This window comes from Zea mays, unplaced genomic scaffold (assembly GCF_902167145.1).
Source record: "Zea mays cultivar B73 unplaced genomic scaffold, Zm-B73-REFERENCE-NAM-5.0 scaffold_222, whole genome shotgun sequence".
NCBI classification, from domain to species: domain Eukaryota; kingdom Viridiplantae; phylum Streptophyta; class Magnoliopsida; order Poales; family Poaceae; genus Zea; species Zea mays.
Genome location: NW_023366841.1, coordinates 41,259 through 68,695, shown reverse-complemented (window position 1 = coordinate 68,695; position 27,437 = coordinate 41,259). Strand labels below are relative to the sequence as shown.

Genomic DNA, 27,437 nt, shown 5'->3' with positions numbered 1-27,437 from the left:
ATGATCTAGATCAGGAGATTCAAAATCTGGAAATCCTTCAGCAACAGGTTCAACGCAAGAAGGAGAAGATGGCCAGGCTAGTCGAACTGCAGAGGCAGATAGACGAAGCCTCTGAAGAAGTTCGCCATCTTGCTCAGGATGAGCAACACCGAAGGCCTCAGCATCAAGATCTTCATCAGGAGGGTTTTCCCAACGAAGATGACTGGTATGACAATTTCCATCATGGGAATTTTGTTTTTGATGATGCTTCTCCCCTGTCCGCTGAGCTGCAGGCTATACCTTGGCCCTCGTCCTACAAGCCGCCTCAGCTCCCCGTGTTTGATGGCCACTCAGACCCGAAGCAGTTTTTGATGAGCTACGAAGCAACAGTGTCTTCGTATGGTGGCAATGCTTCAGTTATGGCCAAATCTTTCGTTATGGCTGTCAGAAGCGTTGCTCAAACCTGGTATTCCTCCCTTCGACCAGGAACAATCACCTCATGGCAGAAGCTGAAGGACTTGCTGTTAACTAGCTTTCAAGGGTTTCAGACGAAGCCGGTCACTGCTCAGGCTCTCTTCCAATGCACTCAGGACCATGAAGAGTACCTTCAGGCATATGTCCGAAGGTTTCTACGATTGAGGGCACAGGCGCCAACAGTGCCCAATGAGATTGTCATTGAAGCTATGATCAAGGGGCTTCGGCCAGGGCCGTCAGCACAGTATTTTGCCAGGAAGCCACCACAAACGCTGGAAAAGCTGCTCCAGAAGATGGATGAATACATTCGAGCTGACAATGATTTTCGTCAAAGAAGGGAGGAGGCTTTTAGGTTTTCTGAAATGACCAGGGGCTTCGGAGGAAGGTTTTACCCGAGGCATGTCAGGTCAATTCACAATTCCACTCAGAATGATGATAAAGGGAGTCAGCAACAAAGGCCACAATACTCCTCACAGGCTTCAGGGCAACAACAAAGTTCCTTCCGACCTCCAGCTCCAAGAGGCAGAGGAGCCAGGGGCTTCGGAGGAAGATTTGGCGATCAACCGAGAAGAATCTTTTGCTTATTCTGCGGTGAAAACAAAGGCCATACTACCAGGATGTGCCATGTCACTATTCAGAAGCAAAAGGAAATAGCTGAAGCAGCAGCACAACAAGCTCAGCCGAAGCAGGTCATGCATACAGCTTCGTATCATTCGCCCTACATCCCAGAATATGTGGGCAACCATCCTGCAGTCTCTGTTGCTTCGGCGAGTCAGCCTCAAGCTTCCTGGCAACAGCCTCCGCCTCCACCTCCGTTGCAGCAAGGCCAGCAGCCAGAAGGGAGCCAATATGCTCCGCATCAAAGGGACTTCAGAGAACAGTCCGAAGCTCGCACGGTCAACAGCACTGTGCCAGAATCAAAGCACATCTATTGACAAATATCCTACCCTAATAGCAGTCTTTTTCATTCAGTTTTATTTTCTGTAATAAAGGACATTGTTTAGGTTTCATGTAATTAGTTTCGGTGATTCCTACAAAAAATATGTTTTCTTCACAGGCTTATGATAATAAAAAGGACCTTCGGACTATCGAAAATTTTTTGAAGCAACAAAAAGACGTTCTAAGGAACGCAGAGTAAGTTTAATGAAGTCACAAAAAGTCGTTCCGAAGGGAGCGCAGTGTAAGTTTTCTGCTCCAAAGTCGTTCCAAAAGGAATGTAGAGCATACAGCGAAAAGTCAACGCTGATACCGCCTAAGTAAAAGGCGAAGAAGCTCCAAAGACGTTCCTAAGGGAATGCAGAGCTTACAGCGAAAAGTCAACGCTGATACCGCCTAAGTAAAAGGCGAAGAAGCTCCAAAGACGTTCCTAAGGGAATGCAGAGCTTACAGCGAAAAGTCAACGCTGATTCCGCTGAAGTAAAAGGCGAAGAAGCTCCTAAGGGAGGCTTAGAGCAAAAAATCAACGCTGATTCACAAAAAGATTATGTGTTTTATCGCGCAAATATGCGTGTATCTTCGGAATATCATCTTACATAGCATAACATCATCACATCATCTTTGCATAACATAAGCATCATACATCATACTGCATGTGGCATAAGAAGAAAATATGATATCAATCTTCGGGAAAACGCTTTGAAAGAGGGGCAAATCATGCCAAGTCACAAGGAGAAACAATATTGATTTCTGAAGTATAGCCTTGAGGAATGTTTCTACGAAGCTTCAAAACTTTCCAAGATACTTCGGATATTGTTGTGATAAGTGGTAATTTCTCTTCACGAAGCATGAAAAGAAGGGAAGGTGTTTTTTTCGTCAAAGACTCAAAAAAGGTACGTATGTAAGGTTTCATGCATCGTAAAGAATTGAACCATAAAGAAAAATAAAACAAATATATTACATACAGGATTACAAGATATTACACATGTTACATTTAAAATGTTTTTACAAATAGCATCTAGTCTTCCCTAAGTACCACTTCTGCAGCTTCGTTCAACAGTCGATCGACAACTTCATCCATAATATCTTCGGCCATCTTTTTAATTTCGTCGTCCCCCTTCGGCTGAGGGCCCGAAGGCGCTTTAGTCGGATCTGAGGCAGGACACGACTACATTACTATTACAAATCGCAAACAGATCTTAAAAGCCTAAAGATTACAACACGATAAAAACTATTATTTAGTACCTAATTGACCTTCGGCTTCTGCGCTCTTGACAACAGCCTCAGCTACTTCTCTCGCATCGTGAATGCCCTTTTCACTTCTTCGAATAATTTCTCCAGCCATTTCTCGGCCACCATTATCCCAGATATCAGTAAAAAACTTTCCACCAATTATGCTAGCTTCGGCCGAAGGATCTTTTGTATCTTCAAAGGACAAAGCAGCTTCGGACTGTGCTAAAGTTTTTACATGTTCGCAGCCCTTCTTCTCTAAAATGGTGGCAATCCCTCTGGCGCCAGAGAAGGCACATATATCTCCTCGGCTATTTAAAATTTCTTCGAAGGCTTCAGCTTCGTGGTCAATCCATTCAATGACACCTTCGGGATTGCCCCTCGAAAAGTTTTCCTCACTCGAGAATGCGCCAACCTTGGCGAAGCTAGCCTTTAATTTTTTAACACAATCTATAGATTTATTGTAGCATCTCTTTTTGGATGAACGAAGCTCTTCAACAGTCACTTCTAGGTGATCTGCCCATTGATCGCTGAGTTCACGCTTTGTTTCTTCAAGTATACGTTCTTCTTTGGCTCTGGCCAATTGTTTCCGAAGGTCTTCAATTTCACTTTTCTGAGCTTCAGCTTGACTTTTAAAAGCAGCTTCGTCCTCCTTTATTTTATCTATCAATGAGTATAATATTTTGTCTTTTTCGAGACCTTCGTTCCTCAGTTCAATTACTTCGGAACGAAGGTTGCTCAGGGCTATAGTACAACTTTCGTCTTCAGCATCTTTTTGTGCCCTGAGGGCATTGCTGAGTATCAGGCCCTGCAAACAGGAACATGTCTGTGTCAATAGTTTTAAACAAACGAAAAATTTTGAACTCGACAAAAAATACAAGAATTCCACTTGTCGCACCTTTAAACTGTTGTAAGCCAGGCTGTCAGCCAGATCGTTCTTTGACAGCACCGAAAGTCCGTCTTCTAAAGTTGGGAATCCGAAGCTTCTGCTCATCTCCCGACAGACATAAATTTCCTTGTTGTCGGGGAGACAATACAAGAAATCTTCTTCTCCACTGCCATTAAATATCAACGCCCCCTTCGGATATTTCAACTTTTGGGCATAGTGCTGGGCCTCTTGTTCTTCTTTTTCTGATAATTTCTTCCCCGAAGCATGACGAAAAATATAATCACGAATTTTGGGGGATGCTTCGGGGGTAACAACTCCAGTTTCTTTTGCAAGGGTTGGCTTTGTTATTTTTTCTGCCTCACTTTCCAAGGCTTTTGCCTTTGCGGGCTCTGAGGGCCCAGCTTCGGTTTCAATTTCCTGCTCTGGAGCTGTAGAACCAGAAATTTCAGCTGTTGTTTCAGAAGCAACAGCAGCCTTCTTCGGAGGTGTGCTTGAAGATTTGATTGTTTCCAGCACATCTAGCACATTGGCCATCCTCTTTCTTTTCGGAGTCATGGTTGGCACTTTTTGATTCTTTACTGTCTCAATATTTGCTGCAGGACTCAAAACTCCGGATGTTTTGGAGCCCTCAGTAGTTTCTTTTACCTCTTCAATTTTTTCTATGGACGGCGCTTCGACTTTCTCTTTTATTTCTGACAACAAAATGGTTGATTGTTCCGATTCTATCTCTGGTGGCACTTCGGCCGTTTCTACGATCTCTGGCAACAAGGCTGGCTCGGTTGGTTTTTCAGCTTCGGTGTCCGAAGAAGTTTTTCCGGTAAACTCGGGCACCGAAGCTGGTTCAATGTAACGCGGCCGATGCGTAAGAACCTTTATCTTTTTCCTTTTCGGTTCTGGCTCGCTAGGAGCAGCTGCAGCTTCTTCTTTTGCAGAGGTTGTGTTTTTTCTCTTCTGCCTTCGAATGGGATAGCAATAGTCAGGGTAGACAAACCCGATGGCATCAAATACCCGATTCAGTCTCTTCTTTTTTCGGCCTCCGAAGGCTGCTGACATTGCGTTATCTTCGGCCTTCGAGTAGGTCCCAAGCAGTTCATCACTTAAATTGTCAATGCTTTTCAACCACTCATCATCTGGCTCAATAAATTTATCTCCAAATTTAAAAGTGTACTTAAACCTGACAAGTCCACCTTCGTCGGCCTCTTTAATGGTTTCTTGTGGCATTTCCCATTTCTCCGCAAGCGGCCACACCCTGAAGGCGATATGCTCTTGTACTAAGTCTCTTGTTCCTATAAAAGAGCAGACAACGCCGAAGGCTCTTTGGCACTCTTCGGCGGCTTCATTCATCTCGACCTTCGGCCTCCGAAGGCCGAAGCTTTGCCAAATAGGACGCATGATTATACCTTTGATGTCTTCACGTGCTTTCAGATCATTTTTTACATAAAACCACTCTGTCATCCAGCCGCTGGGCCATTTTTTCCGAAAAGTTGGCACGGGGCAGCTTGACCCAGACCGAGAAACAAATTTGTAGCAGCCAAAGTTATTGTGATACTGTTCCTTACCCCAAGGTATTGTCTCGTATGATAATTCGTGAATATTGCAGAAGCTTTTTGCATCAGGCTTCAGACCCTGGCTTCGCACGGCCCACACGAAGATATTCAGCCTTATGATTGCCTCGGGGGTAAGTTGGTGAAGATAGACTTCAAAGATCTTCAGCACTTCCACGACGAAGCTGCTCAAGGGCAATCGCAGCCCAGCCTTCAAAAAGCTTCGGAACACCACGACTTCATTTTCTTCGGGGTCTGGGCAAGTCTTCTCCCCTTCGTCGGCCCTCACAACGGACAGATCCCGGAAATACCTTCCTCTCATATTAACAAGATGATTCTCTTTGATAGTTGATTTACCATAAACTGAATGGCTTGGTCGCCAGGGGCGATCTTCGGAGTCTTCGCCACCGCTGTCCACATCATAACTTTCACTGTCACCAGTATCTTCAGACAGCCCTTCCAGAATTTCCCTGGTGATCTTTTCTGTGTTGGTCTTCGACATTGCTATAAGAAACCCTAAGTTCTTCTCTTCATCAAGACTCAGCTTCATCTCAGCAGCAGCCTTCTTAGCAGCTTCAGACATCTTCGGAAACACTAAAAACTGTTTTCAAACCCGAAGCTTCAAAGCTAAAAGCTTAGCAGATCACAGTGCACAAGAGCTAAAAAATGAGTGAGCAGGAGCGGTTGGCCAGAAAGCGTGCAAAATAAGTTTGCGGTATGGCCGTATTTATACGCTTGATGCGTTGAAAGTTGAAAGACCCCACTTGTCATTGAATGTTGCTATTCTAGCAAAGGGAAGGTGTTTTTTCGGACCTTCGGCATAAAGCCTTCGTTCATATCGCAATCTGAATTTATTATTTCAAACAAATTAATATTGCGAGGGGCTACTGTTGGGGACCTTCGGCGTCCGAAGGTCCTCAAAAACAGGATTTAACAGTATTTCTGTAGTACAATATGTGAACAGGTACCCTCAGACTAAAATCGGCATTGCAGCAGACCGGAATAATACGAAGCTTGATACAGAGCCGAAGGTGTTGAGCAGGAAAGCTTCGGCGTAACAGCAGAGAGTGGAACCGACTTAAAGATGAAAAGGCTATTCAGACCTCAATAGATTACTATAGAGTTATTGTCAGATGTAAAGGGTATGAATGTAATTTTGTAAGGGCTGTGTCCCGTGTCTATAAATAGGTGAACAGTATTCCCGTACTGTTCACGCTGACTTGGCATTCGCTTTTTGCGTCACGCTTGTACAATCATTTCCTTCCGATTGAAGGTACACTTGTTGGTCAATAATATTTTTGTTTATGCTCAATAATAATAAATGATTGTTCATGTCTCCCTTTATATTCTTCATATTTCATCCTTCGTCATTATTTGATTAATTTATGAAGGTATGCCCTTCATAACCTTCGTCCGCAAGTCATTATGTCCTAAGGGAAATAGTGCTTCGGAGGACGAAGGGCATTAACGATTAACATTTTCTATGTTGCCTTGTTCTTAAACTCTTAGCACTTGAGAACAAGTCTCCAACATTGGCTGTTGGGGACCTTCGGCGTCCGAAGGTCCTCAAAAACAGGATTTAACAGTATTTCTGTAGTACAATATGTGAACAGGTACCCTCAGACTAAAATCGGCATTGCAGCAGACCGGAATAATACGAAGCTTGATACAGAGCCGAAGGTGTTGAGCAGGAAAGCTTCGGCGTAACAGCAGAGAGTGGAACCGACTTAAAGATGAAAAGGCTATTCAGACCTCAATAGATTACTATAGAGTTATTGTCAGATGTAAAGGGTATGAATGTAATTTTGTAAGGGCTGTGTCCCGTGTCTATAAATAGGTGAACAGTATTCCCGTACTGTTCACGCTGACTTGGCATTCGCTTTTTGCGTCACGCTTGTACAATCATTTCCTTCCGATTGAAGGTACACTTGTTGTTCAATAATATTTTTTGTTTATGCTCAATAATAATAAATGATTGTTCATGTCTCCCTTTATATTCTTCATATTCCATCCTTCGTCATTATTTGATTAATTTATGAAGGTATGTCCTTCATAACCTTCGTCCGCAAGTCATTATGTCCTAAGGGAAATAGTGCTTCGGAGGACGAAGGGCATTAACGATTAACATTTTCTATGTTGCCTTGTTCTTAAACTCTTAGCACTTGAGAACAAGTCCCCAACATTGGCGCCCACCTCCGGTGAACTCACTTCCATTTCTTGAGCTTTTTCAACACCTTCGGAAGGCATCACCTTCGTCATGCCACCGAAGAAGACTTCAGCACCAGGGGCTGGCACGCTACAGCCGTTGGACCCCAATCAAGACGTCCTTTCTCTTAGAGAGGCACGAAGCCAGAAGAGGAAGGCTACCAGTCCAACACCTCCGGAGGATGATCTAGATCAGGAGATTCAAAATCTGGAAATCCTTCAGCAACAGGTTCAACGCAAGAAGGAGAAGATGGCCAGGCTAGTCGAACTGCAGAGGCAGATAGACGAAGCCTCTGAAGAAGTTCGCCATCTTGCTCAGGATGAGCAACACCGAAGGCCTCAGCATCAAGATCTTCATCAGGAGGGTTTTCCCAACGAAGATGACTGGTATGACAATTTCCATCATGGGAATTTTGTTTTTGATGATGCTTCTCCCCTGTCCGCTGAGCTGCAGGCTATACCTTGGCCCTCGTCCTACAAGCCGCCTCAGCTCCCCGTGTTTGATGGCCACTCAGACCCGAAGCAGTTTTTGATGAGCTACGAAGCAACAGTGTCTTCGTATGGTGGCAATGCTTCAGTTATGGCCAAATCTTTCGTTATGGCTGTCAGAAGCGTTGCTCAAACCTGGTATTCCTCCCTTCGACCAGGAACAATCACCTCATGGCAGAAGCTGAAGGACTTGCTGTTAACTAGCTTTCAAGGGTTTCAGACGAAGCCGGTCACTGCTCAGGCTCTCTTCCAATGCACTCAGGACCATGAAGAGTACCTTCAGGCATATGTCCGAAGGTTTCTACGATTGAGGGCACAGGCGCCAACAGTGCCCAATGAGATTGTCATTGAAGCTATGATCAAGGGGCTTCGGCCAGGGCCGTCAGCACAGTATTTTGCCAGGAAGCCACCACAAACGCTGGAAAAGCTGCTCCAGAAGATGGATGAATACATTCGAGCTGACAATGATTTTCGTCAAAGAAGGGAGGAGGCTTTTAGGTTTTCTGAAATGACCAGGGGCTTCGGAGGAAGGTTTTACCCGAGGCATGTCAGGTCAATTCACAATTCCACTCAGAATGATGATAAGGGGAGTCAGCAACAAAGGCCACAATACTCCTCACAGGCTTCAGGGCAACAACAAAGTTCCTTCCGACCTCCAGCTCCAAGAGGCAGAGGAGCCAGGGGCTTCGGAGGAAGATTTGGCGATCAACCGAGAAGAATCTTTTGCTTATTCTGCGGTGAAAACAAAGGCCATACTACCAGGATGTGCCATGTCACTATTCAGAAGCAAAAGGAAATAGCTGAAGCAGCAGCACAACAAGCTCAGCCGAAGCAGGTCATGCATACAGCTTCGTATCATTCGCCCTACATCCCAGAATATGTGGGCAACCATCCTGCAGTCTCTGTTGCTTCGGCGAGTCAGCCTCAAGCTTCCTGGCAACAGCCTCCGCCTCCACCTCCGTTGCAGCAAGGCCAGCAGCCAGAAGGGAGCCAATATGCTCCGCATCAAAGGGACTTCAGAGAACAGTCCGAAGCTCGCACGGTCAACAGCACTGTGCCAGAATCAAAGCACATCTATTGACAAATATCCTACCCTAATAGCAGTCTTTTTCATTCAGTTTTATTTTCTGTAATAAAGGACATTGTTTAGGTTTCATGTAATTAGTTTCGGTGATTCCTACAAAAAATATGTTTTCTTCCCAGGCTTATGATAATAAAAAGGACCTTCGGACTATCGAAAATTTTTCGAAGCAACAAAAAGACGTTCTAAGGAACGCAGAGTAAGTTTAATGAAGTCACAAAAAGTCGTTCCGAAGGGAGCGCAGTGTAAGTTTTCTGCTCCAAAGTCGTTCCAAAAGGAATGCAGAGCATACAGCGAAAAGTCAACGCTGATACCGCCTAAGTAAAAGGCGAAGAAGCTCCAAAGACGTTCCTAAGGGAATGCAGAGCTTACAGCGAAAAGTCAACGCTGATACCGCCTAAGTAAAAGGCGAAGAAGCTCCAAAGACGTTCCTAAGGGAATGCAGAGCTTACAGCGAAAAGTCAACGCTGATTCCGCTGAAGTAAAAGGCGAAGAAGCTCCTAAGGGAGGCTTATAGCAAAAAATCAACGCTGATTCACAAAAAGATTATGTGTTTTATCGCGCAAATATGCGTGTATCTTCGGAATATCATCTTACATAGCATAGCATCATCACATCATCTTTGCATAACATAAGCATCATACATCATACTGCATGTGGCATAAGAAGGAAATATGATATCAATCTTCGGGAAAACGCTTTGAAAGAAGGGCAAATCATGCCAAGTCACAAGGAGAAACAATATTGATTTCTGAAGTATAGCCTTGAGGAATGTTTCTACGAAGCTTCAAAACTTTCCAAGATACTTCGGATATTGTTGTGATAAGTGGTAATTTCTCTTCACGAAGCATGAAAAGAAGGGAAGGTGTTTTTTTTTCGTCAAAGACTCAAAAAAGGTACGTATGTAAGGTTTCATGCATCGTAAAGAATTGAACCATAAAGAAAAATAAAACAAATATATTACATACAGGATTACAAGATATTACACATGTTACATTTAAAATGTTTTTACAAATAGCATCTAGTCTTCCCTAAGTACCACTTCTGCAGCAGCATTAGAAATATAAACAAGTCCGAGAGAGAGGGCTAAAAACAAATCACGAGCAAATAAAGAGTGAGACATGATGATTTGTTTTACCGAGGTTCGGTTCTTGCAAACCTACTCCCCGTTGAGGTGGTCACAAAGACCGAGTCTCTTTCAACCCTTTCCCTCTCTCAAACGGTCACTTAGACCGAGTGAGCTTCTCTTCTCAATCAAACGGGACACTAAGTCCCCGCAAGGACCACCACACAATTGGTGTCTCTTGCCTCGGTTACAATTGAGTTGATCACAAGAAAGAATGAAGAAGAAAAAGCAATCCAAGCGCAAGAGCTCAAATGAACACAAGTCACTCTCTCACTAGTCACTATTTGATTGGAATGATCTTTGGACTTGGGAGAGGATTTGATCTCTTTGGTGTGTCTTGTATTGAATGATATAGCTCTTGTAAGGTGTGGGAACTCTGAAAACTTGGATGCAATGAATGGTGGGTGGTTGGGGGTATTTATAGCCCCAACCACCAAAAGAGCCGTTGGTGGAGGCTGCTGTCGTATGGCGCACCGGACAGTTTGGTGCGCCACCGGACATTGTCCGGTGCGCCAGCCACGTCACCTAGCTGTTGGATTCTGACCGTTGGAGCTTGTGACATCTGGGCCACCGGACAGTCCGGTGGTGCACCAGACAGGTCCTGTAGAGTGTCCGGTGCGCCTTCTGGCGTTGCTCTGACTTCTGCGTGCACTATAGCACATTATTGTCCTCTGCAGACGACCGTTGGCGCGAAGTAGCCGTTGCTCCGCTGGTGCACCGGACAGTCCGATGCTACACCGGACAGTCTGGTGAATTATAGCGGAGTGGCTCCCAGAATTCCCGAAGGTGAGCAGTTCGGAGTTGGAACTCCCTGGTGCACCGGACACTGTCCGGTGCGCCAGACCAGGGGACTCTTCGGCTGTCTTTTGCTCTCTATATTTGAATCCTTTCTTGGTCTTTTTATTGGTTTGTTGTGAACCTTTGGCACCTGTAGAACTCATAATCTAGAGCAAACTAGTTAGTCCAATTATTTGTGTTGGGCAATTCAACCACCAAAATCAATTAGGAAAAGGTGTAAGCCTATTTCCCTTTCAATGATGCGGGCTTGAAAAGAGCTGTGAATTTGAAAACGGGGAAACTAACTGGGTTAAAGAGCCATGACTTCCATATATTAATGGAGAGGATTATCCCTGTCATGTTTCATGGCTACATGCCCGACGCCATGTGGCAAGCAATAGCTCAACGAAGTTATTTCTATAGGCAGATCTATGCCAAAGAAATAAGTAAAAATATGATGGAGAAGTTGGAGAAAGAAATACCAGTGTTGTTATGCAAGCTAGAAAAAATATTCCCACCTGGATTCTTCAATCCGATGGAGCATCTACTTATTCACATTCCATATGAGGCAAAGGTTGGTGGACCTGTACAATATAGGTGGATGTATCACATTGAACATGCACTCAAAAACCTGCGAGGCATGGTTCGAAATAAGGCTAGAGTAGAAGGATGCATCGCTGAAGCTTTTTCCTAAAGGAGGTTTCATACTTCACAAGTGTGTATTTCGCAGAGGAACATAATGTCTATGCTGCTACCATGCGATACAATGTCGATGAGGAACCTCCTGTCAGTGATCTCAACATTTTCCAATGGAGAGGCACAATTACTAGTAAGGGCACGTTCTACCATCTTAGCATGGATGAAAGAATGTCCGCATTGCTATACATGTACTCGAATATGGAAGAGATGGAGCCATATTTCATGTAAGTCTTTATTTTTCCCCATAATTTCTTTGCCAAGGAGCCATATTTAATTACTTATTTGTCGTACAGTAAGTTCGACGAGGCAAATTGGACTTATTCCCATCAGCCTACAAGCAAACAACTAGATACGATGCGACGACATGGGAGCCAAGGAAGACTTAATTTTGTTGACTGGTTTTGGGAGCATGTAAACTCTTTATATTCCTTACTTTGATGTCATTTAGCCTTTTACGCGAGGTAGTCATTTTAACTGTATATTATTTGCAGTGCACAAAGACTCATAACATACACGAGGACTTGAGACAACTATCTTATGGGACGGTGACTTGCAGAACCTTTGGTCGATACGATGTGAATGGCTTCGATTTTTGTTCAGACCAATTTGAAAAGTCTCGTCCTCATGCAGCCACACATAACACTGGAGTTCTGACGAGGGCACTCGATGCACTTGGAAGAGAAACTAATTATTATGGCATCATTCAAAACATCCTAGAGTTTAATTTTGCAGGGAACAAAACTTTGAAATTAGTATTCTTTCTATGTGATTGGTTTGACAGCAATAATGGGATTAGACAAAGTCAATATGGCATAACTGAAGTAAAGCACAAGGAACAACTTTGTGGCCATGATAATTTTATCCTTGCACACCAATGCGAGCATGTCTACTATATGTCGTACCGAAATCCGAAGTTTAAAGCATGGTGGGTAGTTCACAAGGTGAACCCTAGGGAATGTTTACATACTCCTTGCACTGCTGGTTATCAATTCGAAGATGAACAGGCCGATGATGTTTATCAAGAAGAAGAATTGCCAACCACTTTTACTATCGATGAGGGTGTTGCATTGAACTCACTAGTCGGAGACCGTAACGATGTCACTGCTGATGAGTGTGTTGCACCGAAATGAAAATGAAATCCAAGGAACAAAAAAGCCACATTGCGAGCTTTGGATCGAAGAAAACTCCTTGATCGTGATTTCGATGAATTTTGATGTGTAATGCATAATTTAACTTTATGTGATTTATTATTTGTGTGGAGCTAATACCTTTAATGTTTTATGGAGCTAATAGCTTTAATGTTTTCTATTGAACAAGATGAGTGGTAGGAAAACAAAGCACACTACTAGGGGGTTTCTTAATGCGGCTAGCAGGATAGTCCCTGGTGCATGTTCCCTTTTCCAAGGGAGTTCTAGCCAGAGCAGACATGAGGCGTTGCTGAGACACGCCCGGCCAGAACTGCGTGATACACCTATCGCTCTACAAGGGACTACCGATGCAAATGTTTATGTATTTGATATTATTTGTCAGTCACTTATATATAAATGTGTCTTACATGTCTCTATTTCATGTCCATAGGAAGAGGAGGACGAAGAGGAGGAGGTGCAACACCATGAGGAGGAGGAGGAGGTGCAGGCCCATCAGGAGGAGGTCGCGGGCATAGATGCTGAGGCGGATGACAATACCACTGAGGCTCCTGCCATTCGACGAAGGGGCACTCGGAAGGGCCACTTTGTCCTACCTCCGTCAGCGCCTGCACAATCTGAAGCTCGGGTACTGATAATCCCGGTTGGTGATAGGTACTCATGTTTTGTCACTTTGTTCTTACTTATTTGTTTATTGTAAACTATATATATGACATGACTTCCTTTTTTTGTCTTGCAGCCAATACGATGACACGTCTTTCGACGGTGGAGGTCACCATAGACATGTTAATCAAGTGTTAGGTAACCTCTGTCGTCTACATAATCCAGGAATTGTCACCGACCCGAAAGGTGTGGTGGTTCCTTGCACTAGCTGGTCGCACTTCGCACTAGCTCCACATGCTACATATGGAACAACTCAAGACACCATCAAGCACGATGTTTGGGTATAAGAGTAATGTTTCAAACTAACATTTTATGATTTGTTTGAAACTAAATTTATTTTTGATGTTGGACAGAGACGCTATCGTGCGATGAAGTGTGCGACACAACACGTGATTTAAGCGGAATTAAAAATGGATTGATGAGTGACGAATCGCGTGACACCACACGCGATTTAAACTGAATTTAAAATGCGACGACGCACACACGGGGACAGGGCGCATGCACAAGATACGCAGGGGCCGCGCATGAGCGAGCCGCGCGTGCAGGGGGCACTCCGGGGCCGGGCCGACCGCGGACCAGGGGAGGGCGCGCTGGGGGCAGCCGCGCCGCGTGCCGGGCCGCCTCGGCCAGGGGTCGCCTCCGGATCGCGCCGGGCAGGGCCGGCCATGAGGGCAGGACGGTCGCGCGTAGGAAGGGCGCGCGACAGAGAGGAAAGGAGGAGAGAGAGTGGAGAGAGGAGATGGGAGCTCAACGCGGGCTCGACAGACGGCAGCAACAGCTCACCAGGATCCACCCAAGAGCAATGAGAGAGGTGGAAGAGAGGGCTTCCTTGATTGACAATTTCTGTGTGCCCGAGGACGTGAAGACGTTGGGCGCTATGTCTTTCGAGTGTCGACTGTAGGCCCATGCGATCTACCATAAGGAAGTTTTTGCTCCATCACCATTTTTATTATTTTTGATTCTGCAAAGAGTAGTCGGTCAGTCTCGGCGCAAGGTGTTTGTAGCCCAGCCCATGGAGCGTCTGGTTTTGCCCATTCTAGCCAAAACCAACCTCATGTGACGTTGGATCATATTGCCTCATTTCTGTCTTCCCCACCAATGTGCTAAAAAGAGATTTAGCAATGTTGGCCTTACCCTCATGTGACGTTGCCCAACCTCCCTTGAAATGTAAGCACTGGATAAAATTATTTCTTCTTCTTTCGTTCACCTTGGCATGAAAGAATCTTGTTTTTCGCGTCCCCAAGTCTGAGGTTTGTTATTCTAGACTCTAGAGGCGTATGCTTTCTTGTTCTTTCAATGATGGGCAACGCCATGAGGTGTTCTTGAGTCTGGTACACCATAGTATTTCTTCGGAAGATAGCTCCCTCGATTCTTGTGCGGTCTTGAGTTGTTGTATCACATCCAGAGTTGCGCGTCCTAAAATAAGAACTACAACAATTCAGGTTTCAACTCTATATGGAAGATTTTGAAGGTTGAAAGCTCATAAAAGTTGGAGACACTCAAATTCTTTCATCAATACGTCTTTTCTATGGTTGATGAGGGTGTTTGGATTAGATGCTTGTGCTTGTACAGATTTCCCTCCCGCCCGCCTGCGCCCGGTCATCTATCGATTCATCCTGCTCTAGTCATCCCTGTGTCTCAGTTCTAGTGTCGACCTCTATCCATCCAGTAGTTCCCCGTCCTCCTTGACACGAATTGCCATCCCATGTATACATACTTGTTTACAGGACCATACGAACACACGCCACGTGTCCCTTCTTTAGACTTGTTAGGATATGACTCAATTGTCTATCTCTTATTGTCAGCTTAAACTTTTGTCCATGGTACATGTAATTTAATATGGTATATGAGTCAGAGCTGACGAGTTTGAATCATAGTTAGTGCAATTAAAATAAAGTAATTGTTGCTCGTTTCTATTGCATGTCTGAGATCTAAGACAGGCTCGATGTGAGGCAGGGCGTACGGTAGTGGTTTCTATGTTGTGGATGACAACAAAATCAATCTCCTCCGATGGTTCCACTTCTACCATGCCATGGCCAAGGTATATATGGTATCTGCATGGTTCTGTAACAAGTACTTTTATAGAACTCTTCCATAGAATTTTTTTCCCAAACCTTGTTGCCTCTCTCCTAGTATTATTAGGGGCCATGACTGGAGTTACTATTTTATATTATTTTTACTTGGACAACTGAAACTTTTTTTTGCTTTCAAAGTTGCTTGTTGATTAGGTGGCTGCTACAATACTCATTGACCTTTGTCGTGAATTGCACCAGAAAACACTTTTATGTATTTTTGCCACAACTAAGGTAGGTTTGTTCGTTTTGCTCTCAATCATTGTGGATTGGGTAGGATTGAGTGGGTTTAAATCCCAAACAAAAAAATCTTTCATATTTTTTCCAATGTCATCCAATACACATGGGATAGGAATAACCAAAAAAGGTCTAAAGGAGGTATTTGCTGAACTAGTCTTTTCTCATGATTCATCTGGTCTGAACTAGCTATTTAATTTTATAAAAGTTAGGTGACATGTATATAATTAATCTAAATTTTAATTGGGACCCCATGCAAACCATAGAAAAATATGAGGAGAAAAGGGGGCAAAAAAGAGTGGATGATTGGAATCGGTCCCATGACCCCACATGCGCTTGTGGGCACTAGATAATATAACTTCAGATTTAAATGTTCTAAAATTCAATAATAACATAATTTCTAAACACAGGTTGCACTTTTGGTTCGGATATAAAAAGTCAGATCAATGAATTTGTAGATAGAATCTCTTGAAATTTTGATTCTTGACTTTGTAGCTTAATTATATGTGCAGCTTGTAGATGGAATTCCTAAATACTTAATATATTAGCTGATAACTGCAGACGAAACAAACTACTTATTAATGTATGTATCAGATCAGAAGATAACTACAGACGAGCAAACTAGCAATCGAGATCAAAGCTAACAGTAACCACCGCGGTCCACTACTACGGACGGGGAGCGGGAGACTACATCTGTCGAAGGCCCAGGAGTTCTCACTACGGATCGCCTCCTCCTCCTCTTTGGTTATCTTTTTACCTTATTCACTCCTGAATTATTTGGTTAGTTTTGTTCTTGCTCTATATGGTCTTAGGATTAATACTACATTACGTCCATGTTCCATTTTTTCTGTTATTTTATTTATGTTCATGTCAAGATCATCATTATCTTTAATTGGAACATGGAGCTTAACTTGAGAAACACGTGCCACCACAAGGGTGGAATGGGACGCCCTTGGCTGGCTAATTAGGAAAGCTAGTGGAAGACTACCTTACCCGAAAGGGGCAAGGGCAGTAGGGGAGTTGCATGCAGGGAGGTTCTCGGGTTGATTTTGCTGCGATGGCGGTCAGACGAGGGATTCTTGCAAGTGCTCTTCCCATAAACCGTAGCGGGTTTTCGGAAGCTAGTGGAACTTTGTAAAGGCCTCGTAGTGGATCCCTAGCCATTCACCTCGGTAGTGTCTAAGGGTCTAGCTAACCCTAGCTACATGGGATACACAACTTGTGGGTACAAGATACAACCTCTGCAGAGTGTAAAACTGGTATACTAGTCGAGCTCACGGTCAAGAGCAGCTCAGGACTCTCGCATGATTAAATTATGGAGTTAAATTCAATTTGTCATTTGCATTGCATGGGATTATTTATTAATTTTATTCTATTATTCTTATTATGGTCTGGTATTTACTTACATTTAGTAACTACTAATAAAATTTGACCAACTCATTAAAAACAATGCTCAGCCTTTGGTGAGTTCATGCACATTATTCCCCACAACTTGTTGAGTGATGAATATGTGTGAGCTCACCCTTGCTGTCTCACATCTCCCATAGGAGAAGTACAGGTGGTTCAAGAGGAGCCACACAACGAGGAGTTCGATTTGATCTAGGTGGCGTCTTCTAGTTGACTTTTTGGCACCAAGGATGGACTTTAGTTCGTTTTATATTTATATTTTATTTTGTAAGACTTCCGCTATGTAATAAGTACTCTGATTGTATTGTGACATTTCTCTCTATACACTCTGTTATTATATGTGTTGTCTTCTTTGACGCATATATGAGATGTACCCGGCTTTGTCCCTTAAATCCGGGTGTGACATTGTACAGATTTCCCTCTCGCCCGCCTGCGCCCGGTCATCTATCGATTCATCCTGCTCCAGTCATCCCTGTGTCTCAGTTCTAGCGTCGGCCTCTATCCATCTAGTAGTTCCCCGTCCTCCTTGGCACGAATTAGCCATCCCATGTATAAATCTCTACTATACTTAAAGCACCAGTTTCAACGGTCGTTCTGCATCATCTTTTTACCCTACATTTCTTCCAAATCAACTCAGCGTAAAATATTAAAAAGCAGTGTAGGAGGTAGGGTTTGAACCCACACCCTAATGGAAGAAAGGTGGGAGACACTGGGCAAAGCTGTCTAACTAGTAGAACATCATGCTCAGATGTTTATAATATTGAATATAAATTGTACATATGTATATATGATTTTATTTAGAATAAAAAGATAATCGTGTCAGGCCGGGCCAGCACTACGGACCGAGGCTATGGCCCAAACACCGCACGGTGCTCGTGCTGGGTTGGCCCAGGCACTATTAAATAGATCGTGCCTCGGGCCGAATCGCCAGACATGGCTCATTTGGCCATCTATACTTGCGCACGATAATGATGGTCCTCGCCTTAGTTGCCACCAATTCATTCGCCATTCTACTTCTTTTCTCTCTCCCCTCATGCCTCCACCTCCGCGCCACCCCATTCTCGATAGAGGGCGTTGGAGCATGCACCTTCTCCTCGTATTCGTCGGACACCAGTCCCGACACCGACTCGTGTAGTGGCTATTGCACGTCCACGAGGACGTTTCACATCTTGCGCGCACCATCGTTTTCGCCATCGTCAGACGTCTCGTTCGTCTTCCCGGCCTTCGCCCTGTTCTTCCTCCCCAACCTGCTGCCCCCGCACACGGTCGCAGCCACGAGCCGACCGACGCTCGTTGACGCGGGTACGACGCGAGTCGGTCATGCTCCTGGCCTTTCTCCGTGCGTGCCATCGAGGAGGACATGGTGACGCCTGCCACGCTTAGGTTATCTTGGCGATGAGGTGTCCAGGTCTGAGATATTGGACAACCAAGGCTCGTAGCGTGGCAGCAGTCAACATATGCTACAGAGTTGGTTGTGATGTTGTGTCGCTTCGGCGGGTGCAGGGCTGGGAAGACACTCGCTTTCTCTCGCCCTTCTCGGATTGACGCCTCGTGCGGGTGCCTCTCGGTTTAGAGCTGCTCCGACTAGGCTTCTTTCTCCGCTTGCGTGCTCTATCCCTATATATCTAGCGTATACTACCTATGTCGCACCCGGATTCATAGGTCTTTGTCGTGTCCTTCTACGGCAACGAACATGTATGTCCGCCTCTTTCCTTCCCCTCCTCCTATATGAAACCTTGGAAGTGGGGGAGGATGTGGGTCTCTGGTTTGCTGCCTATGGTACCCGTGCATTTATAAAAAATATTATGCGAAGAGCGGAGACAATCGATAAAAAAATCTTGAGATCTTTTCGGTGGATAATTTACGTGGGTATTGTTGTGAGCCGTCGCAATGCACGGGTAACCAACTAGTACTTGTTTACAGGACCATACGAACACACGCTATGTGTCCCTTCTTTAGACTTGTTAGGATATGAGTCAATTGTCTATCTCTTATTGTCAGCTTAAACTTTTGTCCATGGTGCATGCAATTTAATATGGTATATGAGTCAGAGGTGATGAGTTCAAATCATAGTTAGTGCGATTAAAATAAAATAATTGTTGCTCGTTTCTATTGCATGTCTGAGATCTAAGAGAGGCTCGACGTGAGGCAGGGCGTACGGTAGTGGTTTCTATGTTGTGGATGACAACAAAATCGATCTCCTCTGATGGTTCCACTTCTACCATACCATGGCCAAGGTATATATGGTATCCACATGGTTCTGTAACAAGTACATTTATAGAACTCTTCCATAGAATTTTTTCCAAACCTTCTTCCCTCTCTCCTAGTATTATTAGGGGCCATGGCTGGAGTTACTATTTTATATTATTTTTACTTGGACAGCTGAAACTTTTTTTTTGCTTTCAAAGCTGCTTTGTTGATTAGGTGGCTTCTACAATACTCATTGACCTTTGTCGTGAATTGCACCAGAAAACACGTTTATGTATTTTTGCCACAACTAAGGGTCTGTTCGTTTTGCTCTCAATCATTGTGGATTGGGTGAGATTGAGTGTGTTTAAATCCTAAATAAAATAAAAAAATGTTTCATATTTTTTTCCAATCTCATCCAATCCACGTGGGATAGAAATAATCGAAAAAGGAGGTATTTGCTGAACTAGCCTTATCTCATGATTCATCTAGTCTGAACTAGCTATTTAATTTTATAAAAGCTAAGTAACATGTATATAATTAATCCAAATTTTAATGGGACCCCATGCAAACCATAGAAAAATATGATGAGACAAAGGGGCAAAAAAAGAGGGGATGATTGGAATCGGTACCATGACCCTACATATGCGCTTGTGGGCACTAGATAATATAAGTTCAGATTTAAATGTTCTAAAATTCAATAAAAACATAATTGCACCAGAAAACACTTTTACGTATTTTTGCCACAACTAAGGCGGGTTTGTTCGTTTTGCTCTCAATCGTTGTGGATTGGGTGGGATTGAGTGGGTTTAAATCCCAAACAAAATAAAAAATCTTTCATATTTTTTCCAATCTAATCCAATACACATGAGATAGGAATAACCAAAAAAGGTCTAAAGGAGGTACTTGCTGAACTAGTCTTTTCTCATGATTCATCTGGTCTGAACTAGCTATTTAATTTTATAAAAGTTAAGTAACATGTATATAATTACTCCAAATTTTAATGGGACCCCATGCAAACCATAGAAAAATATGAGGAGACAAAGGGGCAAAAAAAGAGGGGATGATTGTAATCGGTACCATGACCCTACATATGCGCTTGTGGGCACTAGATAATATAACTTCAGATTTAAATGTTCTAAAATTCAATAAAAACATAATTTCTAAACACAGGTTGCACTTTTTGTTGTTCGGATCTGAAAAGTCAGATCAATGAATTTGTAGATAGAATCTCTTGAAATTTTGATTCTTGACTTTGTAGCTTAATTAATTATATGCGCAACTTGTAGATGGAATTCCTAAATACTTAATATATTAGCTGATAACTGCAGATCACAGACGAACTCCTCAATATATATCAGCTAATAATTGTAGACAAAACGAACTACTTATTAATGTATTATCAGATCAGAAGATAACTGCAGACGAGCAAACTAGCAATCGAGATCAAAGCTAACAGTAACCACCGCGGTCCACTACTACGGACGGGGAGCGGGTCGAAGGCCCAGGAGTTCTCGCTACGGATCGCGTCCTCCTCCTCTTTGGTTAAGTCGTTCTTGATGTTGAAGGTCTTGCGGATCTCCTCCGGTGACTTGCCCTGGATCATGTCGACCACCGCCCGGCAGGTCAGGCCCTGCAACCCCTTGATGTCGAGATAGTTGGCAGCCATGATGAGGTCGAAGAGCGTCGCCGGCGCGACCTTGACGAACTCCGCGTCCCACTTCTTGAGGTCGACCTCGCCGCCGCCCCCAGCTGATGAGGCGCTGGTGGTCTCCGCGGCGTCGGCGTGGACGTGCTTGTTGCAGTACTCGATGACCAGGGCGAGAGTCTTGGAATTCACGTTGGCGAGCGGGATGACGTTGTCGGCGCAGTCGTCCTCGATCATGAAGCGAATGATCTCTGACTTCATCAACACCGCCTCCTCCACCTCGAACTCCTCGCAGTCGGAGCTCCTCAGCGTAAGCATCTTCTTCTCAGCCATTGGTGTTGCTGAATGCTAGTAATGCTGGTGCGACGACAGGACGACTAAATCCTAGCACGAATCGAATCGTAGCTACCTACGTCTACGTGCGGCGCGCGGCAGGATGATTGGGAGGGAACGAGGCAAGGCCCTGACGACGGGACCTCTCCTTTTTATAAAAAAAATCCTGGATGATTTGGAACGAGGAAAACGGACGAAAGGCCGTTTAGCCCGTCCACAATGTACGGGAACGGGAGTCTGTTTTGTTGCAACGGCCGCCTGTTTTGTTGCAACGGCCGCTGTCCTGCACTCCTGCTCAAGGTGCAGAGGACGGTGAAGGGGATGCGGTGGAAGACGCTGCTAGCAAACCATGAGGACGGCCCCAACGTGCCTGAGAAGGTGCTCTTCGCTGTCAAGCGGTACTGGACAGCCGCCGGCGAAGGCACGGCAGCAGAGGAGAAGACGCCGGGCAGCTCTTCAGTAGCAGGTGATGGAGGTGGACGGCTGGCTGCTTTCAGTTTGTGTCGCCTTTTTCAGAACGCTTGATAGAAGTGAGGATTTATGTTTAGAGCGTAGAAGATCTAGAATTTCAGATGCTTTGGGTTTTTGCAATTTTGCAGTAGTTTATTTCCTTTTCTTCTATATTAATATTATCTATTAACCATAAAGAAGGCCAAGTTTCTTTCGGTTTATTTTTTTTGTCCACTGGTCTCTAAATATATAGATAGAACATAGTTCTTTTTTGTTATCACCTACTAGTATAATGTCCATAAGTTGCGACGGCACACAATCATTTCATATCTTTACTACAAAAAGGCCGCCCCGCGTCACATGTGAACTATGTGAACTGTATATTCCTTTCATACCAGCTGCAGTTACCCTATAAATAGGCGGTGAAAATCACTTAAGTGAGAAATCATATAAGCATGCATGCATGCACAACATTCAATATTATGTAACACCTAATATTAGGTAAATCAGTTTGCGAAGCCAATGTCAATCTAACACATGAAATGTCTCTTATCACAAATATCGTATTTTATATGCATCATAACCTGGGATCCTGAAAGGAAACTATCTACCATCTTGGCATTAAGGGCTACTTTAGGAACCTCATATCTCCTTCGGGATTGGAGTGGATTGAGGTGGAAATGAACTAATTTTCTCTCCAATCCCCTTCAATCCCGAAGGGGATTAAAAAAGTTCGAAGCAATACCTCATGAGCTAGTCCGTCAACTTGTGCTCTCTCGCGGCGGCGATGGCGGTGCGACGCTCCGGCTAGGCTGCCCTCGTTGTCCGGCGAAGTGCCCCCAGCCCTTGGCCATGGGGGCCCCTCGGTTGGTTCTGGTCCATCTGCCCTGGATTTCTCCGACGGCCTTCGTTTTCAAGATTGGATTCTTCACAAGTTCAATTGCCCAATCAATCTTCTTTCGGGTAAATTTGACCGACATGAGTTCTTTTTAGTCATATATTTTGGTAGGTGTTCCTTGCGTCTGTGCGCAGAATCAGTGGGCTTTCTTCTTCAATCGTTCATTGGTGGATCAACGGATTTATTTAGGGTTATTCCTTTGTCGAACCGGGTTTTTCGCTTCTCGCTTTCCTGCAAGGATGTTGGTTTTGCAGTTTATAGACGTCGCTCTTATGTCTGCTCCTCGTTCAAAGCGTACCTTCATCTTTGGCATTCTGGTGGCCCTAATTGGATCAAAGAATGGCAGCTCTACTCTGATGAAGAATGGCAGCTCTACTCTGTCGAAGAGCGTCGCCGGCGCAACCTTGCCGAACTCCGCGTCCCACTTTTTGAGGTCGACCTCGCCGCCGCCCCCAGCTGATGAGGCGTTGGTGGTCTCCGCGGCGTCGGCGGGCTTGGCGGCGTCGTGGACGTGCTTGTTGCAGTACTCGATGACTAGGGCGAGAGTCTTGGAATTGACGTTGGGGAGCGGGATGACGTTGTCGGAGCAGTCGTCCTCGATCATGAAGCGAATGATCTCTGACTTCATCAACACCGCCTCCTCCACCTCGAACTCCTCGCAGTCGGAGCTCCTCAGCGTAAGCATCTTCTTCTCACCCATTGGTGTTGCTGAATGCTAGTTGTTGGGGGCCTTCGTCCTCCGAAGGTCCTCAAAAACATGATTTGACAATGTTTTCCGAGTGGATTATGTGAACAGGTATTTTCGGATCCAGAATTATGAATATGGAGCACGGCCAGGACGAAGCCTGAACCAGACGAAGGTCGAGTGTAGCCGAAGCTGTGCGCAGGGAAGCTTCGGCGCGATGGCAGAAGGGGGAACCGACTCAAAGATGAAAAGACTTCGGGGGCCTCGACAGATTTCCATAAGCCGTTAACAAATGTAATGGACATGGATGTAATTTTACGTGGGCTGCGTCCCGCGTCTATAAATAGATGAACAGTACTCCCGTACTGTTCACGCTGACTTGGCATTTGCTTTTGGCATCACGCTCGTACTTTTCACCTTCTCTCAGGACCGAAGGTACATTTGTAATTTGGAATCATTTCTGTTTTTCCATGTTAATAAAATAGAAATGATTCTATGGTGATGCTTATATCATATTTCATGCTTTATGTGAGTCCTTCGTCATTACTTGTTATGTTTACGAAGGTATGTCTCTCATGACCTTCGTCCGAGACTCATTATTTCCCGAAGGAACATAATGCTTCGAAGGACGAAGGATTTTAACACTTAACACTTTTTATGTTGCCTTGTTCTTAACTATTAGCACTTGAGAACAAGTCCCCAACATTGGCGCCCACCTCCGGTGAACTCACTTCCACTTCGAGTCTTCGTGAACACCTTCGGAAGCTATAGACCTTCGCTATGGCGCCGAAGAAAGCTTCAGCGGCTGGGGCTGCAGCACTACAACCGCTGGACCACAACCAGGAGACCGTCTCTCTTCGGGAGGCCAGAAGCCAGAAGAGAAAAGCTGTTAGCCCGACGCTTGAGGAAGAAGAGCTAGACCAAGAAATCAGAGAGATGGAGATGCTACATCAACAAGTGCAGAGGAAGAAGGAGAAGGTGGCCCGCCTAGCTGAGTTGCAAAGGCAAATTGACGAAGCTTCTGAGGAAGTTCGCCATCTCACTCACGATGAGCAGAACAGAAGGCCTCATCAGAAAGACCTCCATCAGGAGGGCTTCGTCAACGAAGACGACTGGTATGATAATTTCCATCAGGGAAATTTTGTTTTTGATGATGCTTCTCCTCTGTCTGCTGAGCTGCAGGCTACACCTTGGCCTCCATCCTATAAGCCACCCCAGCTCCCCATGTTTGACGGCCACTCCGACCCGAAGCAATTCTTGATGAGCTACGAAGCAACAGTGTCTTCGTACGGGGGCAACGCTGCAATCATGGCGAAGTCTTTCGTCATGGCCGTCAGGAATGTTGCTCAGACCTGGTATTCCTCCCTTCGGCCAGGAACAATCACTTCATGGCAGAAGCTGAAGGATATGTTACTGACCAGCTTTCAAGGATTTCAAACGAAGCCGGTTACAGCTCAAGCCCTCTTCCAGTGTATTCAGGATCACGAAGAATACCTTCAGGCGTATGTCCGAAGGTTCTTACGATTGAGGGCGCAGGCACCAACAGTGCCCAATGAAATCGTTATCGAAGCCATGATCAAGAGGCTCCGTCCTGGACCTGCAGCTCAATACTTTGCTCGGAAGCCTCCTCAGACCTTGCAGAAATTGCTCCAAAAGATGGATGAGTACATTCGTGCTGACAATGACTTTCGCCAAAGAAGGGAGGAGGCCTTCAGATTTTCTGAGATGACCAGGGGCTTCGGAGGAAGATACTACCCGAGGCATGTCCGTTCCATTCACAACACTCAGAATGATGATAAGGGGAGTCAGCAAAACAGGCCGCAGTGCTCCTCACAGGCTTCGGGGCAACAACAAACTTTCTTTCGGCCACCAGCTCCAAGAGGCAGAGGCGCCAGGGGCTTCGGCGGAAGATTCGGAGATCAGCCAAGGAGACTGTTTTGCCTATTCTGTGGAGAGGGCAAGGGCCACACCACTAGGACGTGCCATGTTACAATCCAGAAGCAAAAGGAACTAGCCGAAGCTGCATCTCAACAAGCTCAGTCGAAGCAGGTTATGCATACTGCTTCGTTTCATCCGCCTTATGTCCCACAATACATAGACAACCACCCTGCGGCTTCTGTAGCTTCGGCAAGTCAACCTCAAGCTTCCTGGCAGCAGCTTCCGCCTCCACCTCCATTGCAGCAAGGTCAACAGCCAGAAGGGAGTCAATACGCTCCACATCAGAGGGACTTCAGAGAACAGTCCGAAGCTCGCACAGTCAACAGCACTGTGCCAGAGTCGAAGCACATTTATTGACATATCCTACCTTTGATAGCAGTCTTTTCTATTCAGTTTTATTTTCTGTGAAGCAAAAAACATTGATAGTTTTCATGTAATAATTTCGTTGTTTCCCACGAGGAAAATCTATTTGCTCCACAGGCCCAAGTTGCTGAAGCTTAAAACTTTTTCCGTTACCAAGGAGGACCTTCGGATTAAAAATCCTTCGGAGTAACAGAAAGTCGTTCTAAGGAACGCAGAGTAAGTTTATGAAGTCACAAAAAGCCGTTCCAAAGGGAGCGCAGTGTAAGTTTTCTGCTCAGAAGTCGTTCCTAAAGGAATGCAGAGCCTACAGCGAAAAGTCAACGCTGATACCGCCTAAGTAAAAGGCGAAGAAGCTCCTAAGGGAGGCTTACAGCGAAAAGTCAACGCTGATACCACCTAAGTAAAAGGCGAAGAAGCTCCTAAGGGAGGCTTACAGCGAAAAGTCAACGCTGATACCGTCTAAGTAAAAGACGAAGAAGCTCCAAAGACGTTCCCAAGGGAATGCAGAGCTTACGAATATATTTTATGTGTATCTCCGGAACAAATGTCACATGCATAACATAACATCATCACATCATTTTGCATAGCATAAGCATCATACATCATATTGCATTTGGCAAGAGAAGGAGATACTCTCAACCTTCGAAAGGATGCTTTGAGAAAGTGACATCGAAATTGTACAGCTTCGGAATACAGCTTCGGAGAATATTTTTACGAAACATGGGCGAGCTTTATCAGATCAATATCGAAGTTGTATAGCTTCGGAGTATAGCTTCGAAGAATGTTTTGACGAAGCATGGATGTGATTCATCAGAATAATTTTAACGGAGAATGCCTTCTTCACGAAGCATGAAAAGAAGGGAAGGTGTTTTTTCGCCAAAGGCTCAAAAATGGTATGTATTTAATGTTTCATGCATCGTAAAGAATTCAATAATGAAAGGAGACTTGTATATTACATTCAAATGTACAAAGTGTTACATAGATTACACTTTAAATGATTTTTCCAAATAGCATCTAATCTTCTCTCAATACTTCTTCGGCGGCCTCATTTAGAAGTTGGTCAACAACCTTGTCCAAGATAGTTTCGGCCATTTGTTTAATTTCTTCGTCGACATTTGATCCAGCAGTTTCTGAGGGAAGAGAACATTTCTTCATTACTTTTGCAAACCTTGAGCAAAGTTTGGAATAAAAATTACAACACAATAAGAGCGACTAATTGGTACCTAATTGCCTTTCGGGCTCTGTACTCCTTTCGGCAGCTTCTGCCACTTTTCTGGCGTCATGAATGCCTTTTTCGCTCCTTTGGATGATCTCTTGCGCCATTCCTCGGCCGCCGTCGTTCCAGATATCAGTAAAAAATTTGCCACCAACCACGCTTGCTTCGGCCGAGGGGTCCTTGACGTCTTCGGAAGATAAGGTAGCTTCGGATTGAGCTAAAAATTTTACATGCCCGCAACCTTTCTTCTCTAAGACAGAAGCAATTCCTCTGGCGCCCGAAAAAGCGCATATGTCGCCACGACTGTTCAGAATCTCTTCGAAGGCCTCTGCTTCGTGGCTAATCCATTCCAGCGGACCTTCGGGATTGCCTCGAGAGAAATTCTCTTCGCTGGAAAAGGCGCCTACGCTGGCGAAGCTGGATTTAATTTTATTCACACATTCTACAGATTTGACATAGCATTTCCCCTGAGATGTGCGAAGCTCCTTAACTTTTGATTCCAATTTGCTGACCATAAAATCACTAAGCTCTCGTTTCGTTTCCTCAAGCGCGCGCTCCTCTTTAGCTCTAGCCAGCTGTTTCTGAAGATCTTTAATCTCGCGTTTTTGAGCTTCGGCCTGGGCCTTTGAAGCAGCTTCGTCTTTTTTCACTTTATCTACCAGTGTAAGCAGAATTTTATCTTTTTCCAAAGCTTCGTTTCTCAGTCTGATAACTTCGGAGCGTAAATTATTAAACGCAATTTCATAGCTTTCATCTTCGGCGCTCT

At 44.7% G+C, this 27,437-nt stretch overlaps 3 protein-coding genes across 3 annotated transcripts; 1 reads left to right on the top strand and 2 right to left on the bottom strand.

Annotated features, from left to right (window-relative positions):
• Positions 1–20,406: 20,406 nt before the first annotated feature.
• LOC118474115 (SKP1-like protein 1) lies at positions 20,407–21,349 on the bottom strand. Its single transcript, XM_035963703.1, has one exon. It carries the CDS (start codon positions 21,119–21,121, stop codon positions 20,543–20,545), a length of 579 nt encoding a protein of 192 aa, XP_035819596.1. The 5' UTR covers positions 21,122–21,349; the 3' UTR covers positions 20,407–20,542.
• On the top strand, positions 21,341–21,735 carry LOC118474116 (probable methyltransferase PMT14). The gene has a single exon (XM_035963704.1). The coding sequence runs from the start codon at positions 21,341–21,343 to the stop codon at positions 21,644–21,646; it is 306 nt and encodes a 101-aa protein (XP_035819597.1). The 3' UTR covers positions 21,647–21,735.
• Positions 21,736–22,622: 887 nt separating this feature from the next.
• Positions 22,623–23,169, bottom strand: LOC103649426 (SKP1-like protein 1). Its single transcript, XM_008673696.3, has 2 exons — positions 22,768–23,169; positions 22,623–22,700 (listed from the first exon to the last, which is right to left on the bottom strand). Exons 1-2 carry the CDS (start codon positions 23,167–23,169, stop codon positions 22,623–22,625), a joined length of 480 nt encoding a protein of 159 aa, XP_008671918.3.
• Between the last annotated feature and the right edge of the window lie 4,268 nt (positions 23,170–27,437).

Excerpts from the sequence above, each read along its gene's own strand:
- LOC118474115 (XM_035963703.1), bottom strand. The coding sequence starts at position 21,121 with ATGGCTGAGAAGAAGATGCTTACGCTGAGGAGCTCCGACTGCGAGGAG.
- LOC118474116 (XM_035963704.1), top strand. The coding sequence starts at position 21,341 with ATGTACGGGAACGGGAGTCTGTTTTGTTGCAACGGCCGCCTGTTTTGT.
- LOC103649426 (XM_008673696.3), bottom strand. The coding sequence starts at position 23,169 with ATGGGTGAGAAGAAGATGCTTACGCTGAGGAGCTCCGACTGCGAGGAG. Across the intron at positions 22,701-22,767 it reads CCAGAATGCCAAAGATGAAG|GAAAGCGAGAAGCGAAAAAC; the intron begins GTACGCTTTGAA and ends ACATCCTTGCAG.